The 23,508-nt window shown below is 37.0% G+C and overlaps 1 protein-coding gene across 12 annotated transcripts in view; it reads right to left on the bottom strand.

The window, feature by feature from the left end:
- Positions 1–23,508, bottom strand: part of MIPOL1 (mirror-image polydactyly 1) — a 198,528-nt gene that overhangs the window by 118,707 nt on the left and 56,313 nt on the right. For all 12 annotated transcript variants that reach the window (XM_054826663.1, XM_054826661.1, XM_054826653.1 and 9 more), the window contains 3 exons: positions 11,068–11,197; positions 4,713–4,746; positions 4,283–4,453 (listed from right to left, as the gene is read on the bottom strand). In XM_054826663.1, coding sequence (XP_054682638.1) covers positions 4,283–4,453; positions 4,713–4,746; positions 11,068–11,197 — 335 coding nt within the window. The remainder of the gene's footprint in view (positions 1–4,282; positions 4,454–4,712; positions 4,747–11,067; positions 11,198–23,508) is intronic.

The following is a 23,508-nucleotide window of genomic DNA, read 5'->3' as shown; positions in this document are numbered from 1 at the left end:
AGAAGCTGGCTTGTTTTAAGTACAGACATTTATCAGTTATTAGTCATTAGTCGAAACTGATAATGATGGGCAGTCAAGCATAGTGCTTCTCATCTTTGTTTTCAATGACGATAAACTGCTGCCTGCTGCCAAGCAGTGCCTCAAAATGGAGAAAGGTACTTAAACTTGCTTCAGATGAGCAACTGGGTGCATGCCAATTTTTTACATGAACAGTCATAAGCATGTTCCTGCACAGCAGGATGTGATCAAACTATTCAAAGCTGTAAAACCAGGTTTGCTTGCCAGTTATGTTATTGCTTCAAGATCAGAGTATTACAGACAATACTTTGCCAGCCATGAAACGACTGTTTTTCCTTAACAACAAATTCTACACCTTTAATATTTAAAACTCTGTATAGAACTGACTGTTCCCAATTAAAAAAAAAAAAACAACTTTACAGAATGAAAGTTAGGACTGAAAACATATCAAACACATGATCTCCTGAACTATAAACCATCTCTTATTCAGCTTTAAAAATCACTTCCTTCAAGCTGTACCAATTAAAAGGTCCCCTTTCTTCTCTAAACTAGAAGTAAAGTAATCGTAATGACTTACTCAAGTCCTCAGCTTCAGCTGCCAACCCTGTAATCATATTAACATTCCTGTCCATGAGGTGTGATGTGGTTAATAGGTGGTTGCTAGTTTGAGACACTGCACTGTATTGCCTCCTGCTGGAAACCACTTCTTTAAAGTATTTTGTGAAGACCACACAATATGACTATGCCATATGTATTCTTTATTAAATGTCTGTCACTAATTGGATTACTCAAGCAAGAAAGAGTTTTGAAGAAAGGCAGAACTGTAGTACAACTAACTGGACAAATAAGTTTTTTTCTTGAACGGGTTAAGACAAACCTGAACATTACAGACAAGAAACTGATGTTTTATTTCTCATGACAGTCAGCATCTTTCTCCATTTTCCTTTCAGAGGATCAGTCATAAAACAGACTCAAGCTCCCCAGTATAACACAGTATCTGTTCACTAACAAACATATCTTAGCAAATACAACCAAACAGTTGAGTTTGTTTTTTTAAGGGGGTTGGTACAGGAGAAGATGGATGTCAATGTTTAGCCACGCTTTAGTTGTTTGTTTTTTATTCACTTGAAAATACATACTAAAAGTAGTATCAAATATTTGAGTTTATACCATTTTATTTGTTTTCACACATACAAAAAGTAGTTTGCATATTTGCTCAGCAATCTAGTGAATGATCTAAGATTACATACACATGCACAGCTCAATACAGTGATAGAAGTGCCTCTATCTGCTTCCTAGTAAGAAGTAACATTCACGTTTGAAATCTCAAAAAAAAAAATGCAGAAGTTCTTGGGTGTTATGGGTCACAAAAACGTTTTCATGACCTTTCCAAGACATGGACAGTGCTCTTCATTTTTTGAAGATTTAAAAAATTATTCAAGTAAAATTCAAATAGTAGAATCACAACTAGCTAATCATTGTCAAGAATGCGGCAATAGCAGTCCAGTTAAATGCAACTTAATAGTATAACTACCAGAAAAAGTATTGCAAAGCCGCATTTCAAACACTAGTTGAAAGCAATCTGTCACAGGAAATGCACAGTTTATAGAATGTCCATTCTCTAGGAATGTAACCTATTCCTTACTTGAAATCAAAGCAATGTGTTTGAGCTGTGAAGGTTTTTGTGTTATTCTTTCTTACTGTGAAAAATCAGAAATCCTACAAGTAAAACCCCCAAAGCTAGATACTACTTATATTCACTGTGCTCAATTGTCAAATGCCAGCCTATTGTGAAGAAAACCATAAAGAAGGAAAACAGATGCAGTTTCATTCAACAGTCAGCCCAAACCCTTGTTATCATGTATGCAGTTCTCTGTCATGTGGAACTGGTTATGGTGGTCACTCAAACGACATTGCCCTCTCCAGCACCGCACAACATCAAGTAGGAGCAGAGCAACACGGTGTTCCCACAATGTGTCATGAAGCATTTAGGTTCCATTGCTCAGTGACCTCTGTACTTTAAAAATACCTTTTCCAGAGGACAGCCACAGCACGCTAATGGTTTGCTCTATTTCTGCTTTGTCTCAGCCCGTTTGCGTCAATCCCCCCCCCATCATATTTGATGTCACCTCCACCAAAAAGAAAAAAAAATTAACTTGCAGATGTTATGAATGCCTGAGGCGACCTCAGATCTAACTTCCAATAATTTGCATTTGTTATGCTAAGCATATACATCCCCTGAATTATATCTAGTCCCTTTGTGGTCTAGTGTAGGAATCCCTCTCCTATTGTTCTTGCTGTTAGCACTGTAATAACTACCGCTATTGCAATGTTAACAAAAGACTACTAATAATTCAAGTACGGTACGAATTCCCAAGGAATCATCAAGTGAGAAACATAGGTTTAAACGGTAGCTTCAATTCCAAGGATCTATTTTCTAGATTCAAGAGTAACAGCCGTAAAAGCAGCACCTATGTGAAAACACAACACATGATCAATAGAGTTCTATTAATAATAATTAATTTAAAACAATGGTATTATAAATTGCAAATGGTATCACAGTAGCACAGCTTAACACCAAATATTTAAATTTTCATTTGGCAGGGATTTAATATTTTATTCATTTATTTTTTTAGCTGCACTATTTACTTAACATTACCCGTGCTTTTTGCTGACAGGCCTAAAGATGGCTTTGCTAGTTGTGGCACTTGAGCCATTACTATATAAAATAATTATCTTTAATAATTTCCAAACTGATTACTTGGAAAAGATTACTCCTCAAACAGGCAGCTTCAAAATAAATTCAATTAAAATGTATATTAAAATGCCCTACAATGACATTCTTCTGACATTCATAGAAGTTTTATGGTCCAAGTATGTCTGAAAGTCCACTTCAACAAAGATGCAAGAACTGACAAAATAAAAATATCAAAAGACCCTTCTCTTTTGCTGAAAGCTTTTCTCTTAAAAGCTGCTCATTTTTCAAATGCCCTGTGCAAAGAAGAAAGAACATAAACTTTTGGTAGGACTGTTGGATGTTTCCCAGTAGCTATGCTGCTCATCATTATTATAAAAGCAAAAGAAAGCAGACTGAAAAAGCAAAGTTCCAACATTAACATCCTTTGCAATGCATACTGGACAGACACACAAAGTATTTTAAGCACGAGGCAGATGGGACTTTCAAGCTTAAAGTAGGAGAGAATGCAAAAACAACAATTGAAAAAAGTGAAAATTACAGAGTGTGTAGAAGGGACTCTTTTACCAGGAGACTTCTCAATACAACATAAATTTAATCAACGTTGTCAATACCACTCAAGATCATAAACCTGACTTTAAATCTACTAGAAATTAGTTAGATGTGGGCTAACTTTGGTAACTCACATTAATAATCTAAATTTTCAGTATTGGAAGACTCAGATGAAATTTCTTGCCTGGGATGAATACAGGAGTTTCATCCAGTCTAAAATCTTGTGTTTTTCCAGGAGATACATTCCCTACTTAGGCTGCTTCTGCCTACAGCCTGATCCTATTGAGCTAAATCTAGGTAAAAATCCCAGAAATAAAACTGTGGGGAAAAACAAAACAACAGAAGAACTCTTCCATGAGATAGGAAAAGCAAGGAGACTCTCTTCATGGTGAAAAGAATGAAGACAACATTGTTCTGTGAAAATAGGAAACTGCAGGGAATGAGTATCTGAGCAGGAAAAGGACCTCAGTTTCTTTCGAGTCATGTAGCAGAAGCATTAAGACTTTGAGAGTCAAGGACCACATGTGGTTTTTTATCTCCTGAATGTAAAGCAACAAAGGGAGGAATTGCTTGTATTGTTGCATGTGGTACCATTATCTTCCTTTAATGTATATTTCTGCCATTTATAGCCCTTCACAAATCCTTGAGTCCCAGTTAACTGTCGTCCAATGCATTATACCAACACAGCATACTACAGAACTAAGCCCTTCATAGCTCTTCAGATTGGCCAATACACTGAAAACGATTTTGTTTTAAAAAAAGGAGACAGGTAGTGATCAGGTGCAAAAAATACAAAAATAACTTTTCTCACGAAATGAATTCATGCCATTTCCATGGGCACTACTACCATGAAGAAGCAGTTGATCATTAATCAGCCATTTACGACAAGGGCTATCTTTGAGATTTTCAACAGAGAAAAGCAAACAAAATAATTTTCTTCCCCAACAGTAAAGCAAAGAAAAAAAGAAAAAAAAAAGAAATCTGGTATTGAGTGATTACATACTTGTAGAGACTTACTTGAGACAAAGCAGCATCCCGTTGCTCTATTACTGCATTCATTTCTTCAGCTATTATTTTCTTTTTACGTTCTTTGGTCCTGTGTATTTGATTCAGAATTATAGCTCCATTCTTCAGTATATCTATCCCTGTGTCTGCATTGTTTATTCTGTTCAGTAATTCCTGTAATGTCTACCAACAGCATTATATGTTAGTCAGACATGAAGTTTTAATATATTTTATTTAATATAGGGTTTTAATTAATAGGCACATGTGAATTGTAAATTGACTGAGTGAAGTTATTGAATTTTCATATTGCAGCAAAGATGTACATTATTAGTGTGTCAATTCTTCTTTTTCCCACATCTTAGTTCTTGAAACCCACTCAATTGAACTTAAGCCTCTAAGATATAAGACTGACATCAAGAAATCTCCTCAGAGAATGGCTTACCATGTCATTTTCTTCAGGGTTAATATTTTCTAGCCTAGAAAAAAGGGACACAGAAAGCCTGATCAGTAGCATTTCCTTAGTGCAGCAAAATGAGTTCGCTTTTTAAATCTTTAGAACCTCAAGTAATTTCATTCTACTAGTCTTTAGAGTCAACCATGACACTGAACATATTAAAGTGCCACCTGCTCGACTCCATCTTTCAATAATGCTCCATATCTTCAGCACTGACTTCAGACTGTTAAGTTATTAATGTTTACTGCTATATATGACTACAAGGATCAATTGTTCATATGTGCTTAGATGAAGAAAGTTCCCCAGCGATAGAAATGACTGATGCTCTTATTTTATTTATTTCTGGGCTTACAACTTTTACCTGACGTTGTATTTTTGTTGTTTTTACTGCACTCGAAATGAAACAGGACAGGTCTTTTGTGGAGATTTTTTTCCCCCCATTTTAAAGTAATTATTTTTCCACCTCTCTCTTCCAAAATGAGGAAGAAAACCATAGTTGAAGTTTCCTTAAAACTAATTCAATTCTCTGCAAGGCCCTTATTTAATTCTGGAACAACCCCCCTTGCACTTTCCCCCCTTTTTATTTCAACAGAACATATATTGACCTGTCAAATACAAAGATGATACCAGGAATTTAGTCATACAGCATTGAACACTGGCTGTGCAAAAGCAGTGTGATAGCACAAAAATCTAATGGGACAGTGTGCATTTTATTTTACTTAAAGTTAGTTATACGGACAGCATATTATTTAAACACTTATGTGTATTTTAAAACAGAAGTGATCTCTCTCCTGGAAAAAAGAGCATGTTAAAGTTACCTTACCACTCCATTGCTACTTACTTAATGGTGACTCCTACTAAAAGCAGGTCTGTCACTAGCATATGATATTTTAAAAGACAGATATAGTACCATTTAACATCTACTAAACAGCAACACACACTTTTTCAACAGTGCTGTGACAGGTGTTGCTTTGAAGCCAAGATGTTAGCTAGCAAACATCATAGAGCACTTGAGAGCACACTAGCACCTTTTACACTAAAGCATTAGTTTTACCAGATAATAGTACATAAGGCACAGTAAATCAACCAGTACGAAAATCAATTCTTTAAATAAAAAAAGCAATAATTCAGAATGTACTACCAGTGTACAACAGCTGGTATATTTATATGGAATGCACAAGCAGTAACTACTCCAACATATACAGTCAGCACCAGAACTAAACAAAACAAAGTAAAAGCTAACCTTTACTGGGTTTGACTTGTGTTCACAAAGTAACACAAATCATAAAATAGCAAACATATTGTAAGTCCAAATTCTCAGAACTGGCTCCTTGACTCGGCTCCTTGTAGAGTTCCTGCTTTAGGTTTTTACATTGCTCTAAGTGCCACTTCATGTGGGACTTGAAAATGGATCTCCGGCTAGTTTGTATTCACAATGAAAGGAACGGTATTTGTCAAAGTAAATTGGCAGGACTGACTCAGCTTCTCCAGAGGACTTCTACCTTGCTAAAAGTGTGGGCCAACAAAATCACCCAGCCAACCAACAGGCTGGGTAAGCAAGATACTTTAGGGAGAACTGGGGGTGGGAAAAAGAACAGGAACTTCTACCACAAGTATAACCCTTCAGCATACTACTGCCACAAGGGATCTGTCTGTAGGTGTACGTACATCTCCTTAGGTGACAGTATTTTTTAAAAAGCACCATCCAGAGCTGTGTATTTGCCCTGCTACCTCTCCCTGTGCTGTGCATAGGCAATAAGTGACCCTTAGATCTTTCATGATTTTAAACAGCAGTAACCAAGGATTCCTCTTCCCCCCAATTCTACACACATTCTGCTAACGTAACCCCTAGGGCCAAAAGCACTGAAAGAATTTTGGTTGTTACAATTAAATAATGGCAACTGAATTGCTCCAGCTGCTAATTTAAAGAACGCATTAAAGCGTTTGATAAAGGTTGGCAGGCTGTTCAATATTGCCCTCTTGTAAAGATCTCTGATTGGAATAAGTCCAAAGCAGATGGAAGGAGTGACCCATACTCTAAAACTTGATGAGTGTGGCACAAGTAGCCAACGTTCTTTAAAAAAAACCAAACCTCTATGTGCTCCACGTCTCAGACGGACAACTTGACCTTTTGAACAACCAACATCAGGAAGAAAATATTAAGGGTGGTAGTTGGAAAAGTTCCAAGATTCCAGAAGAAACTCCAAAACTAAAAAAAGAAACCAAGTCCCTCATGGCTCATCCCATCATCTCTGCTCCTTCCAAAAGATTAGTGGAGTGCTGAGGTGAACTCCAAAAAAATTTCCATTCAGCCACAGTAATAAACTACTTCGAATAAAGAGGATGAGAAAAGTAATTTCCTCATGGGGTTGGGCTGACTCTGCTTCTGAGAATGCAGCACCTCAATTTGACTCTTCCCAGTCACAGTCCTGGCTTGCTCCTCCCATTGCAAAATGCCAGACATCCAGGCAGATACAGAAATGTGTGTCTTGTCACCTCAGCTGAGAAGTTGCCACGGTTAGTAAAGATGCCCAATGTTCTGGAAAGCCTGAGTGCTGGAGCCAGGCTGGTGTTCCAGTAGGAATCTTGGCTCCCTCAACCATTTCTTGTTTGCAAGGTGTATGGTTGCATGAATAAGCATCCTGCAAGCTTAGAGTAAGTGGACCAGAGGAAAAGCAGCTGAATCTGATGAAGGCAATCCTGCTGCCTTGTTTCTGTAATGCCCACAGATTTCAAAAACAGCAAAAAAACTTTTTTCAGGAAAGAGAACACAACCTCCCCCCAAACCAATAATCACAACAGGAATTGGTTCCCTGTACCGTATCGTTGCTCTTTGTGGAAGAAATATCACGATATCTAGAAGGTGCTGTCACATAGAGGACTGATATGGGTCAGGGAAGAGCTGTGGTCAGCTTGACCTTGGTCAGGTTGAGCAAATGGATGCAGTCACTGTGGGATGAGGTAATACTGAATATAAATTGGTGGAACAGAGCAAGACATCTTTGAAGTTTCTTACGTTGTCTGATATGTCTTAAGACATTCCTATCAAACTTGCAGTTTGGCTGAATGGGTAGCAAGGTAAGGAAAGGGGCAGATATTAAGACATCTGATGCGGTGAACATGATGATTACTTGAACATAAAGAATGAGTTTTTCTCCCTTTACGGGGATTACATATGGTAATTAATGCCCAGTGATTCATTACCATTAAGTACTTGCTGCATGGATGATTAACAAACTTAACACACTCTACAGTGGGAACAAATGCAGCTTTTGGGCTCTCTGCTTTTGTCAATTATGATTTTTCTTTTACTGCTCTGATAACTAACACTAAAACTGTCAACGGAAATAAAAGCATTTGACATTTTTCAGAACCCTTCAGCAACATCTTTGTGTCCTATGGGAGGAATAAGCCTGATTGGAATCTGCCTAAGGATTTTGTTCGTGTCCAGAATGCCTTCAGTGACAGGTCACACAGCACCCACGATGTGAAAGACTTGGCTATGACTCTTCCCAATGAGCTGCCATTGCCACAGTCAGTCTCTGCAATGCAGAACAGGAGACCCTGGAAAATACTGGAACTATGATCTTACAGTACACATGCAGCCTGGTAAGGACAATTCTTTTGAATTAAATTGGTTTTGTCCCTAGTCCCGTGTCCTGGTGTTGGCTGTCATGACAGCAAATATCACACAGAAGCCCGACCTGCACCCTTGCAGAAAATACAGAAAGAGATACTAGCTACAGACAATGGCTCACTGGTTTAGGCAGAGGAATGCGTATCAGGTATTGAACCAAAAAGTAGCTGGTTAGCCCATTGCAATTTTTACCTGTGTAGTGTTGGTGTTTTCCACAGGGAAATTTTCTGTGCCAATTCTGAGACTGTGAATGGCATCAGGGTATCAGGCCCCTCTATAAAGCATCAGAGTAAGATCCCAGGTGGATGACGGCAACAACAATTGCTATACTCTAAATGACAGCAAACAGGTATAATAGCTTGGCTCCAAGCTATCAGCCAAGGAAGTTCCTGACCCTCTCCTTGGAGCACATAATGGCCTTTTTTTGTCATTACCAGTGTGTCCAGTGCCTTCTGCAATGACATTCTTTTGGGGAAAGTAGTATGTATGTTCTCCAAGTAATGGAGTTTCTTCTCTTTTCTCATCCTTCTGCTTAGAACTGAGTTGGTATTCCAGTACATGAGTGAAGCAGTGTGGTGGGTTGACCTTGGCTGGACACCAGGCATCCACCAAACCACTCTATCACTTCCCTCCTCAGCAGAACAGGGTGGAGAGAAATCAAGATGGAAAAAAAACCTCGTTGGTCAAGATAAAGGCAGTTTAATAAAGCAAAAGCAAAGGTAGTGCACAGAAGCAAAGGAAAAACAAAAGATTACCCCCCATATGCAGGTGATGTTCAGCCACTTCCCGGGAAGCAGGGCTTCAGTACGTAGCGGTTGCTCCGGAAGACAAACATCGTAAGTAAATGAATGCCTCCCACTTCTTCTTCCTTTCACTCAGCTTCTATTGCTGAGCAGATGTCATGCGGTATGGAATATCCCTTTGGTCAGTTGGGGTCAGCTGTCCCCTCCCAAGATCTTGCTCACCTCCAGCCTCCTGGTGAGGTGGGGGGAATGTTGGTGAGACAGCCTCAGTGCTGTGCCAGCACTGCTTGGCAGCAGCCAAAACCCTGGTGTGTCACCAACACCTTTCTAGCTACCAATACACAGCACAGCACTGCGAGGGCTGCTATGGGGAAGATTAACTCCATCTCAGCCAGACCCAGTACAAGCAGGCAGAAGGGGCTGAAGGGAAAACAAGTGATGGTGTTCTGAGGGATTCATGTGTGTCAAGACCTGCCACATGTGTCTATGGATTCCACTGCAGAAAAAGCAGCGATAAGCCTCTCACACACTTAACCTGTGAATTCTTCTACAAAACCAAAAGTCATTGACTAAGTCTGTCAACCAGAATAATGAATTTTCTGCAGGACTTGAGTGCTTTAACCTCAAAGATCTTTAGTTTATGCTAACAGCTTATACACAGTTTCATTTGATTTTGGGGGCCATACAAAACCTTCTTGCTTTCTTTACTCTTGGAACATGCAAAATTAGAAGAGTGACAGAAGAAATTGGTAAGACTGGAGTAAGGCTCATAGTTATGATGCCTCTTAGGGGAATGTAAAGCATACTTGTCATTTCCTCAGAGATTGCTGCTCAAAGCAAGATTTCAGATGCATGTACACCTATAATGGGCTCTGTAGGGACATAAAGAAATTCTGCACTAATTCTTGTGGGAATGGAATCTTCTAATCTTGCTGTTGAGTCATACTCACAGGCTGTGACAAACTCTAGCAACTTGTAAATTCCACAGAGTAATGGTGCACAAACTATGTGCAGATTATTGAAATTTATTTAGATAACATTCTCTGGCCTTACTTACAAAAATACCCAAAAGACGACAACTGGTTTTCTGCCATAAAGAATGTTCTTACTAGAATCAATTATTTAAAACATAATTGCCTGCCATTTAGTTAACTAACAACTGCACCTATTCAGTCTCCTACCATGAAAAACTCCTCTGTTTGCTTTGTATTTCTCTCAGTAGGAAAAACAGGAGAAATTTGTCAGCCACTCTAGACTTTGGGGGACTACCACAGATGGTAACCAAGATGATCACAACTCAAATGGAGAAGGATTACATGGAGAGGCAAACTGTAGCTTCAAAGCTACCTGTATCCCAAAGTAAGAAAAGAAACTGTTCTTGATCTTCCTCTCCTAACGTAACAGGGTTTTTTAACATGAGATTGCCTATTTCTGCTGTGTTAATATGGCATACGTAAAACTCTACGAAGTATTAATTATACCCTTATCGCCTTACAAACTGCTCCTATGCTAAAGATAAGAAGAAACCCATATATTTTTACTACATCACCCGCATCATTAGTAGAACTTTTGCTGAAGAAAATGTCTGGTGGGCTTAAAGGCTTGATTGATTTCCTATATATTACAACTTCTGACTGACACGCTGGTACTCCATGTCAGAAGATCCCTATAAAATGTCACATTCATCTTATTTATCCTAGAATAAATCAATACCAAAGGTTTTGATTATATTTTTAATTTTTGTGATCAAAATTATTCACCTTGCTCTCAGTCTCCAGAGAAAAATACAGTCTTGTAGGATGGCTAACAAATTAACCAATAGCACAGTAAGACTAGCACTAGCCTCGTATTTCATCATAGAGAAGTTTGTGCTAATTTTCCTATATAACCACGTTGAGCAGTTTATGACAGTCACAGACTGACACAACAACCCTTTTGCACAGGGCAGGAAATGCATACTTACTCTTTGAGAGACTCTTCTAAACGCTGGACTCGTAGAAATGCTTCATCTCTCTCTTCATTGGCTAACCTAAGCCTTGCCATGACAGCCTCGTCACGTTCCCGTTGAGCAGAATAAACTTCTTCCACCAGAGCTGCAAAAGTAACCAGTGTGTTTAATAAACAAGTTTGACAGGGAAAGACGCTCTTAGGTGCACTTACATGGGCCTTTGCCAGAATCTCCTAAAATCAACGTTTCTCCACTGACCTCGGATTACTTTGGATAAGGTCTATATTACTCTTCAGACACAACACTAAATTGCTGTCGATTGCTCCAATGAATACTTTAAGGAATGAAATAAAGCTATGTGTTTTCAAATTCACCCTTGTATAATCAAACAGAGCAAGTGATTTGCTTTGCATTCTGAATAATTGTTTACTGGAAAAGTAATTCTTAAAGCTCAGAATCATGTGAGACACTAGTAGGTTTCTTCTAGGGCACAGACTTAAAAGTAATGATCCATTAAATCTACTTCTACCATCACACTGCTTCCTATCAGGGTGGCACACTGATATTAAATATTAAAATTTCTAATATTTTCATAGTCTGTCTCTGATATTGCAAGAGTGGCACAGCTGGCATCTCTCCTCTGCCAAGCCTTTACTTTATTGTGTAATATACTGCTATATTATCTGTTACGGCATACATGGACCTTTGAGCATTAGGTGCCAATAAACTAAGATTTACTGTCTATCCTTGGGAGCAAACTAACACCTTCAAGTCATTCCTCATCCCAAGCTTACATTTTCTTCCTGCCTCTCCCCTGTCAATATGTCTAACACCATCTCTGGCACACCGCCAGAATCCTTACCTCGACCCTGCCTCCACTAAAATCTTTATTCATACTTTCATCATTTCCCTCTGCAATACTGCAAATCTCTCCTCACAGTCATCATAAAACCCTGCAGTCAAAATGTCTAGGGACTTTCAGGATGCCACAGTAAGACCACTGTCACTGCAAGACAGAGGACTGTAACTTCTCTCATCGTCACAGACACCTCCAAAAAACTCAGCTGAGGTCTGTAGTTTATATAATTCTCCATGCTCCCCTTCCAGTCTATCAAGCTGGTGTGTAGCCCCAGTCTCCTAACACCACACTACGGTCTCCTTCAAATTTTGGCAATTTTTTTTCTATTAAGCCATTGCTGCTGGGGTTCCTTACCTACTTCAGAACACTGCTCCTCTCTGAATCACTGCTCAAGTCATTAAGTTAAGAGCTCAAAGAAAGGCTTCCTCTTCACTTTAAGCTAGAGCTTTTATCCCCTCCATTCTTGCCTCAACTGATATCAACTTTGTTGCCTTTATAGGTTAGTTTACTGTTACTTCACCTTTGTACATTATTGTACAAAAACTTTACAGTGCAATATAACACTTTATGGTTCTTCACAGAATGGAACAATGGGAACATAGTAGTACATTTTGGTAGCAGCTGTATTGCTGGCACAAAATACACATCAGTACCAAAAAAACCCCCAAAACACACCAATTAACTGAAACACAAAAAGTAGGAAGTTTCAGTACAGTTCACAAGCAGGTCAGATAACCAGGGATGCAAGATGAGTGAGAAGATGAACAGAAGAAGAATGCAGAGAGATGAATTAGGAAGATGTTCAAGGTAGGAAAGCAATCCTCTCGTCCTCAGGCTGGGGAGAAGAGTGTTAGTGAGGAGTAAGGAAGCATTTTTTGCAGGTCTAGCAGAAGGTTGCACGATAACAGCAGACTGGACAAGAGACGACAAGGAGTCTAAATGTCACTTTTGGGAGTGCAATCCTTCCTCTCATAAAAATCCGCAGAGGAGCTGCAAGTCCCGTTGTCAGGCCAGAGATGTAACAAGTTGCATCCCACCAAAAAAAAAAAAAAAAAAAAAAAGAAAAAAAAAGAAAAAAAAGAAGAAAAAGATCAGAAGCACAAATCTTGAAGTGTACAGAAAATTTAAGAAACACTGATTTTATTCTCTTCTATTTAAGTATTTACTTGTTCCACAAGAACAGTGTCTTTTTTCTTGAAGATCTATTTGCCCTGTTTGCAACAAGAAAGCTTTGCTTGATGTGGAATGGAAAAACTAAGGCATGAGTAATGCAGCTGCAAAACTGCATGCACACAGATTGGTAGTCAGGAATAAGTTTGCAGCAATTGCAGAGGATGTCTCATATCTGCAAAGGTAGGTGGCTCAGCAAGAACAAGAACAAATTGTCTGAGGTGGGCTGTGAATTTCAGCTCACCAGACTTCCACTTAGGTTGCTGACATCTGTGATACCAGAGAAACTAGTGCCTCAGCATTGACTGCCTGGGTAAACCACAATACAACTTCTATGTCCTCGTTAGATCTGGAATACACAAGTAGTTTAGTTATGTATGGTAATTATTACCTATCTGCACCTTAATACATTTGTTTACTATATTTTTCCAATAAATTATGTCAGTTTATGTAGCATCATGCCAGAGACACTGCACAGAGAACCCTTTACATAAAGCTGCAAGTGGAAATATTATACAATTTTCACAATGAAAACAATTGCTGGAATGAATAGAAAGCTGCCTAAAATAACTGAAGATTTGGCACTTATTACTGTTCTGGGGTTAATTAGTTTCCAGATTAGTTAACTTCTCTGAGTGGATCCCTTCTTCTGTCAAACCCTATAACGTCCCCACCTCAGCACGGAAAACCACAATGTGCTGAGTGCTACAATGGATCTTGAACACACAGCTACGTTTAGAGGGACCAGGTTTTAGTATATCTAAGTCCCTCTCTGAGGAACTATAACCAGTGGTAATGACGACTATACAGGCTTTTAAAAACCAGATTATTGCTCATTTGTCCTAAACCAAAGTAATGTATATACAACAGTATGAAAAAATTCAGAAAAAGAGATTTTTGAAGTTACTTAAACATCCTGCTTATCTCAAATTTACCATCCCTGACAGCAGCCCAGAGACTTACTGTCTTGAACAGTGAACCCTTCCCCCACCCAAAGGTCCACTACAAAATACTGTCTTTTAACTATTGGATATGGAAAAGTGACTTAAATTGAGCAACTCTTTCTTGTAATTTCTTATTCTTTCACTAAATTAACGCATTGGACTGAATATCCTAATGATCAGATCCATCAACTACATAAAAAAATACTACGGTAGTTCCACATAAATTAAAAGTGTTTGGCTTTTGCTTCTATTTCTTAAAAGTAATATTGCAAGTTAATTTTTTCATATTAAAACAGATTAGGGAGAGTGTAGAAAATCATGTAAGATGCCTGCATGTTGATCTAAGTTTAAAAAAGAGAAGAAAAAAGAAGAAAAAAAGATACCTAGCTACATGGCATTTCAATACCATATAGCAATACTGACAACTGACCACAAGAAATTACTAATTTAAAAATATTTAAAGTCCTCATCTAACTCATTTCAATGGTCTACAGAAGGCTATCTCACTTGATGCCTTTACCAGCCAAAGCTTCTGCTGAATTCAGGTCAGACATTTCTTTATCCAATGCCTATACATTTCTAACTGCATTTAATATTTTTCAAATTCCTTTTTTTAATACTATATGGAATAGTATAAGTTACACAATTGCAGGTAGCCTGAAATATGATGTTGTTAACAATAACGTTCACCATTCACATTGAGGTATGGACAAATCACAAGTAAAAGTTCGGGACCATAAGGATCACAAGATTCTTCAAATAAGCCATTGAAATACATACATCTTTGGGTTGTGAAGCAGTAGCAAACCAAAACATTGTGTGCCATATTTAGGAAAGTATGTCAAGTATGAGCTGTCCAATGAAAAGTCTATGAGAGATAGTGACATAAAAATCCTCCATATTAAAGAGAGTAAAGAACATCCAGATTATCATCCCTATGCTTCTTAAAAACGCCAGGCAAAAATTAATTGAGAGTAACAAGTCAGGCTCCTGACTCCCATTCAAGATACGGAATATCCAGCGAAATACTAGCCCCATACTGGCACACTGACTTGATGCCTGATCCAATGAAAAAAGTGGTCCAGCTACTTAGTCACCAATTGCTCTGGTCGACACCACGAGGTTTTTCTTGGAGACCTTCCAATGGCGCTCCAACCAACCCTATCCTGTTTATCTTGAGGCCTGACCAACAAGAAACACAAATTCTTATAGAACTCATGTTTCAAGCAAGAAAATGACACACAAAAATGAAGTATGAATAGTCAAGTGTTAAGCTAAAATGAATTGTGTCATTTACTAATTCATATACATATAATGACATTCAAGAGTTAAAATATTTAAATCCCACAGTGCTGAATTAAGAAAAAAGGATTATTTTCAAATGCTTGCAAACATTGTAATATAGACAAATATGACATTACTATTTAGTTGCATAAACTTTATTTGCTTTGGAATAATTTAATAACATCTTTCTCTCTTGTAACTAAAACCCCTGCATACTCTAAAAGAGCTCTTTATTTCAAAAGAATCATTATGCTAAACTCATCAATTCTAAAACATTTTTAGTTTTTAGTAAAGAAAACAATTGTAAACAGAGAGCTTTTGTAAGGTAGATAGCTATTACAAAGTTCACTTAGAAAATCAATATAGCATTTTAGCTGGAATTTGCTCATTAAACACCCACAGCTCTAATGCAAATTATGATGGAATGAATAAAGCAAATACATATGCTTCTTTCTTTTTATTAAATGTAAAATCTACTGTTAATTGCATCTGGTATGTCATATAAACTTTTCTCCTTAACTATTAAATGGAAGCTTTTACAAAAGTCATTAGAGATTCTCTTTCTTTGACTTGTATAAATTTCAATATTTGTTCAGTAAAGGTTCACAGCAGTTAAATTACATTAACAAATATTATTAGCTACTATGTAAGCCAACTAAGTAAAATACTTATATTGCAGGTAAAACAAATCAATGGGTGTTTACAATAATATTTGGATATGTCCATTTTTAAACAAGCTTATCAAATATCATGTAATTCTTAGTCAAATGAGAGAGACTGAAAGTAGATTTTTTCTTCCCAAATACTCAAATTTGTTTAGTAAGCTAATTGTTTTCTAATATGGGCAAAAGTAAATATGAAGAAGATGAACCATACCGAGTATGAGTTTACTGAGTCAAAGCAGTGTACATATTTTCTTAGTTGAACCTGATTCTTTTGGCAAACCTATCTTCTACACTTTTTAAACTACCTTTAAAATACAGCAGTAGTGAGAAGGTGTGTTGGAAATCATTCTACTTTAAACAGTGGTTCATGATTTTCCAAACAACAGAACTTTGGGGGAAGGGAGGGAAGATTAGTTCCCAGAAAAAAAAGTCTGTTTGCTGATTTCCTAGAGGTCATCTGTGTAAATAAAAAAAAAATGAATAAGGAGAGGCAAGAAAGAAGAAATTGTTAGGACTTAAAACATCTATGGCTGCAGAAATCACTTCACATTACTCATTAAAAAATGAAAAATCCAGAATACAGGCCAGATCTCATAAGAAAAAGATGAGATCACCACCCACACCACTATCTTAGAAGATACAGGAAATACTATAACACTATAACAATTGGCTTTCAAGATAAGTCCGTTTTACAGAAACAATAACAATTGTTTTGGACTTTGCAAGGTGTTTGACATTAACAGATGTGATGAAATACTGCTTTTGGCTCGATCTAAGAAATAGTACAATTAAAATTATGCTAATTGTTTTCACAATAAGCACTAGTTATAGTGATCAGTTACTTCCAAGAAAAAGACATGGTGAGGCAGTTTTTCTGTTAATAACAATGTATCGTTGCAGAAGGTCAGGGTTTTGCAGTTTAAATTTTAGTATTCAAGACCAGTGGTTGCTGAACAATAAAGTGACTTGGGATTTTCTTTGGCATTGATTCTGGTACATTCAAATTAATTTTACTAGTTACTCACACCATTACAGCAACAAGAAATACAAATGAGATTATACATTTTTACAAAAAAAGGCTCTGAGCATCTTAAATATTCAAGAATTGACTCAAATAATAACAATTAATAACTAAAAAAATTTTTGTTGCATGATTTGACTTCTGTTTCATACAGGTACACAGCTCTAACATAGGAATGAATGTTGAACTCATGAGAAAAATGAAGCAAAGAATATTTTCTGTTTTCTGACTTTTGGAGATATATATTATTCTGAAGGAAAAACAGAAACATGAAAGAACTTGCTTGGCCAGGTCATACTTAGAATTCAAAATTCCTGTAATGAGCTTCTTGTTTATCCTGCTCGGTTGCTTCCATGAAAAAAACTGTCAGCTGAAATTTATCCTACGGAGAGGTTTAACCAAAGCTTTTTAGGGATTTTTGTTGTGTTTTCACTTTGGATTTCTGAGTAGCAGCTACAGAACGTGAGGAATTGGGGAAGTATACTGGGAAAAGAGGTGCAATGACTAGCTGCCATTTCATTTTCATCAGTCCTCCCATTCCTGTCCACCATTGCTGGGTCTCTGTCTAATGACAGGACTTGGAAACTACCCTTGCCATTTCCAGATGGGCCACTATTATTAAGTTTTATTTAATCATATGGATATATGCTTGTTCTCCTTACAGAAATACAAACATGTATGTATTTGTGATCCAGTCATTTTGGAAATCAAAATCCTCTGAGAGGTCTTTCTACTAGATTTAATGACTGTGTTCACAATTCTTATTTAAGAAGTCAATCTTATCATAGCCAAATAAACAAAAAAACAGATTTACTGCATTGCTATCGAAGCTTTTAAAATGTGTCATTAATTGGTCTCTGTGCATACATGTTACAAAATGCAGATAATCCCTAGAAATGTTCAAAGCCTAAGGCCCTTACGCAGTTCTCACTCAGGTTAATGGCAAACTACCATGAGCTCCAGGGCTGTTGACTCAAAAATAGTGCTGAAATGCTCTATTACGAAACAGACAACTTAAGTTCCTAGCTCTTTTTTTGAAAGCTACCATTCATTTACTTTCAGTTATGACCTATAACTGTAAAATAAAAGCAAAATAGTGATAAGAAGATCATAGGAAAACTACTGCAGCGTTTTCACCAGTCTATACCAGGAATTATAGACTACAAGTCATTTACACCCAAATGTGACTTTATAGATAAAACAATCTGAACAAACACTGATAGAACACAGTGACTTCTTTATTGCTTTGTGCTTGTTGTATGTATTTAATGCATAGCATTCATCTGCTCCTACATTTCCAATGCTATAAACAGTGTTCTTAATAAAAGGCTAAAGTTGCTTAGCGGCAGCTCTGCATAGGGTTTTCTTTGTGTACTCAGATCCCAATTCAATTAAAAAAAAAATAAAGTGGGAAAGAATAGGAGAGAGTATTATACACAGACCCCAAGGCAGTTCTTGTGAAAGCCAATCCCTGTACAATACTTAAGCCTCTGCTTCTAACACACTAAACACAGCTGACTTCAAAATTCAAACCATAATGCTGTTAAACTTTTTTTCAGTGAATAATTGCTGATGCCTGAATATTTACTTTAGGAGGAAAAATATAAATGTTGCATTAAAGTTTGCAAGTTATAATTTGACAGGTTAAAGAAAAGTTTTTGCAATACCCCAGGAAGTAGATTTTTTGCAGACTTTTTTATTCCTGACTAAAGCCCAATTCTTTATGTTTGTCTAGCACTGTAGTGGGGAAGAGAGAAGGGCCAGACTAATCATGAAAATATGCAGAAGATACTGGTTTGCTTTTTACATACAAGCTCCACCCAAAAATAGTTCAGTAATTTACATTTTAACCTATGCCAGCTCATCGTATATTGTACTTCAAAGAGCTGCACACAACTTTTGACAATCAACAATTCTGACAATCTGAAGGTAGAATTACATTGTTTCAAATTAAGCTGTTAAAAATTAAGCCAAGATGTTCTCAGTCACAACACCTCCACCTTGGTGTTTGGTTTTTTTTTTTTTCTCTCTCCTTTAGATGGATTGTCTACCTTCCCATATAGAGGATTCAAACCCTACAGTTATTTTCAAAATTCTATTATTTACCAGGAAATATTTTGAAAAAATATTCAGGAAATTGTTTTGCATAATGAAGCATTAATAGGACAAACCCCCTAAGAACTAGATAGACTATATATACAAATGAATTATGCATGGAAAACTGAGTTAGAGAAGTATATGCACTACCTACTTAAACTGTAAAATATCATTCATATTTAGGTTTATAAACACAAGGGTTGGGAACTATTGAGTTCTTTTGGCTAAAGCCCAATATTGGCCTTATTTCAGTTTAATTGGAAGAGGATCTTGAATTCATCTTCTCCATGAGATATCAGGAACCTGGATTTCTGTTTGTACCAAAGGTTAATAAGAAATGTGTCTGCAAAAGTCAAACAGCATTAAATACCAAAAACTGATTATTATTCTGCAGGAGTTGTTCTGTCATTCATAATCTCTCCATGCTCCAACCTTCCACAGCTAATCTTTAATGGATGACATGCAAGAAAGAAAAATAACATCTAAAAAGGGACTCTAAAGTGAGCTTTGAAGAAATGGAAAATACTTTACTTCTGTGCTGGAAGTTATTGCCACCCAAAGTATATTACTGGCAAGATTACTTATTTCCTCTTACTTTATGGGATATTAAATCAAACTAACTCTAAGCTAACAGCCACTTGGATATTTGTTTTCACTTTTGCTATTAAAACTATTGCATATGCATTCAGTAATTATTTTTGAAGTTAATTTAGGAAACTTCAAATAATGTTCATGAACATTTCCATACCACACTCAGCAATTCCAAAATACCACAAATGTTAATTCTCAACATTTTTGTAAAAACAGACCTGAAAAAAGGGACTTCATTGTAGGTATATTGCCATAGTTTCCAAGAGACTGAAAGCTGTGTAACATATACAACAGTACTAGAAGTGCTGCTTTCCCTTTTCTCCACACTATTTCCTAGCATTACCCTCATCATTCAGAAAGCATTTGCAGAATGCTAATACAGCGTTCAGGCATTAAAGGTGGTGTGCAACACCTAACAGACCTAGCAGGGCTGGACTCAATCCGCTTCTTCCCGCTGAGTTGACTCCGATTAAGAAAAGTATTAAATATTTGTAACATTGCTATTAGATACTGGCAAAAAACCCCCACAGAATAGCCCTTGCTACAGAAAGATTTAGGGGGAAATATTTTTTATTATATTTTCCTTCAGAATTATTCTTATTCCCAGAATATAGCACTGTGATAGCAACAAAAATATTCCAAGAGCCAAGGCTCTGATGCCAACTATGGTAAATCTCACTGCAGTAATGCTGGGAGTTACTGTGAGAAGACGGGGACTTTGATATTTTTTTTTCCAGTCTATAGAGGCTACCACTATGCTCTACAGTCCTCGCTTACACCGAACTAGCTCCTTCCTCTAAAAGTTCCTATATATCCCCTGTGTAATTCTTTTGTCAAGCAAAAATGAAGTCACTTCTTATGTCCATCCAAAGCGAGATCTGTTCTCTCTGCTAGGTTTTTTTTTTTTTTTTGAAGACTTTCTCCTTTGCAATGCCTCCATCCTTATCTTCCAGTCTGTCCTCAGAAGATGCATGCTCCTTCTCCCTTTCCTCTCCCACAGAGTGCACCCATCCCCTTTTCTGTTAAATATATGAAAATTCTGCAGTCCCACACGTCAAAATTCATCTACTCTTCATGCCCCCTTCACATGTGACATTCCCTTTTTCCCTTACATTAATTTTAGTCTCAGTTCTGTGATGTGCTCTTCCCTTGATTTTCCCCAATGTTGCCTCCAGCTCTGTTGTTGTTCTCTTCATGATAGGGAGCGAAACTAATGGAACCTTCTGACACTGGCTTATAAGGAGAATAATGAAGAAACAGCAGGAACCTGTGGCAGCTATGACCACCAGAAACAATAGTCTCTTAATGCTTAAAAGCCTGCAACTGAAACTGTGAATTCCCTAATTTTCCTTAGCCATAGCTACCTGACACAGAGATAGGGACCCAAGGAAGTTCTAAAATCCATTTTCCAGGCTAGTAAAATATAAAAACAAACACCTTTTGGAAAGAAGTTATTTACTGCACACAATATTCAACATTCTTTTCCATCATGTATATCTTCCGCGTTAACTCTACGTTTTCTTATTCTCTCATGAAGCATTTCACAAATCTACACTTTTCTTCTTCACTTCTTCCTCTGAACAAAGTAAAAATCATAAAGTGACAAGCTTTGGGTTATTTGTTTCTGAAGACTGTTGTAGCTTCATTTTAAAAAGGCCTTTGTCTTCAGCTTTTCTGTTCTTTCCATGGGACTTGTTTAGGTAAAGCCCATCAATTATAGGGTTACATTTGAAAATAGAATTGTAATATTCCTCAAAGTAGATAACATTTTTATGGTGTACCTTTCTGATGGTTTTTATAATATAATTTTGTGGAGTCATCTTCTTATCATAAAGTTAGAACTAAGTAATAATAAAAATGCAAACACCCATATTTACAAGCTTCACCTACCATGTGTTATACAGTGCGGTAATTAAACATTAACTGGCAACATGAAATCACAACAGCATGTGTTCTCCTTTGATGAAAGGACTTCACGCAAGGGGAAAACGTTTTTCCTTAAACACACTGAATCTTCTTTATTAGGTCCTGCTTGTCCACCAGAACTCTCTCCAACGCTTTTATGAGACACACACACACAGATCTCCACAAATTCAGATTGGTTCACATCATTCCAGATTTCAAAACATTTATTCAAACTTGGTAACGTTCTTAGAACTGTAAGACAGGAAGCAAAAAAGCCCCATGAAATATTAACGAAGCTTCCTTTTTGCAAACAGCTTAAGTACTAAGGAGCCTCTTGCCCTCTCTTTCAGCATTTAAAGGATTTTATACTTCCTGAACTTGTAAAGGAGAAAAAAGGGTATTTTTTTAAAGGTCATCCTTGTTACACATTGCAGGTCTCATTAAAATTTGGCTTATTCTTCCTTTTAAAATGGAATAACTACGTTAATTATTATATCCATATTCATGCCATACTGTTTTGAAGAGAATATTAAGCTTTGGATATAATTAGAAAGTTTAAACAGCAATGTAGGAAAAAACCCCAATTTACCAACAAATATTTCAACTGTATCCATAAAAATGAAACTAAACACGTTTTTGACACAAGTTTTGACACACATTTCGACACACATTTCTTTCCAGGTTTTAATGCACAATGAACACCTATATCAAAGAGAATATTTCTCTATTATAGGTATAGAGGTAAAACACTGTACAAATATCCAGGAACAAACCCCAAAGTTGGGATTCGACCAAAACAATTTGCATTAGCTTTCGGCTGCTGGATGTAACTATGATGCGCAGTGTGGATTTTTTTTTCTTCTGAAAATAAAGCAAGTAGTTTATGTAAAATGAAATGAGAATAAAATTATGCCCATATTTCAATGTTTCCTAATATGCAGATTAGATTTGCTTTTCCCTTCCTCCAGCACAGAAAATGTAGGAACTCTCTCTTCCACCTACAATATACACAGAATACTGTATTCTCAGAAGTTTGACATTAAGTGGAAAGTCAGCCATCTGTTTTTTCAGCTGGAGAGTTTATTTTCTGCTCCATTTTCCTGAAGACAGTTACTCCTCCCTTCAGTACCAATATTTTGGGGACAGGTATTAGTACTATTAATACTATATGAAGTGTGCATGGTCTGTGAGGACACAATTTTACCTAGCTTACACTTTATTTATGAACAAATGATATGAAGAATTTATAAAAGCACTCCCATTAATTTCTTTGAAACACTTCAGAGAAACCTCAGAGTACTTTTCATCCGCTGGGTACACTGTACACAAAGACACTTTTCAATATTAAAAATGCTCAGCTTCGCTGCTTTAGAAATTTCTGAAATCATAGAACGCAAACTGTCTCCATTCTTGTATGTCTACCAAAAGAGCAATTAACAACAAACATAAGCGTGCATTCACTTTCAACTATAAACTTAAAAACCTTTCATTTTGGGAATTTGTATAGACTTCATTCACTGGAGACACACCATCATCAGACAAAAATTCATTAACTACTAAAACCCCAGATTTTTCAAGAAAAGCGCAGGTCTCGAGGTGAATGTGCGACTATCTCCATACACGGGGAGGGGGTAGTATTGCTCTGAACAAGCTAAAACAATAAGTGGTATTTGAACTGCTGGTTGAAAGGTAGAGGCACTGGTAATCATTATTTCCCCTTGTTTGTTCAGGACCTTCCAACAAAACAAACAACCTTTTTGTGATTGGATTGACATGGTGTTAACAATGCATTTAATGCCCAAATCAGTATGAATACAGGTAAAGCTCCTGCTAATACCAGTACCAGGATGTTAAAGCCACCTATTTTCTAAGCAACTCTAAACAGCCACACACAAAAAAAAAGTCAAATCTTCCCTCCTT

Source organism: Grus americana, chromosome 5 (genome assembly GCF_028858705.1).
Source record: "Grus americana isolate bGruAme1 chromosome 5, bGruAme1.mat, whole genome shotgun sequence".
NCBI classification, from domain to species: domain Eukaryota; kingdom Metazoa; phylum Chordata; class Aves; order Gruiformes; family Gruidae; genus Grus; species Grus americana.
Note: the sequence above shows the minus strand (reverse complement) of the source record. Positions and strands in the feature narration are given on the sequence as shown.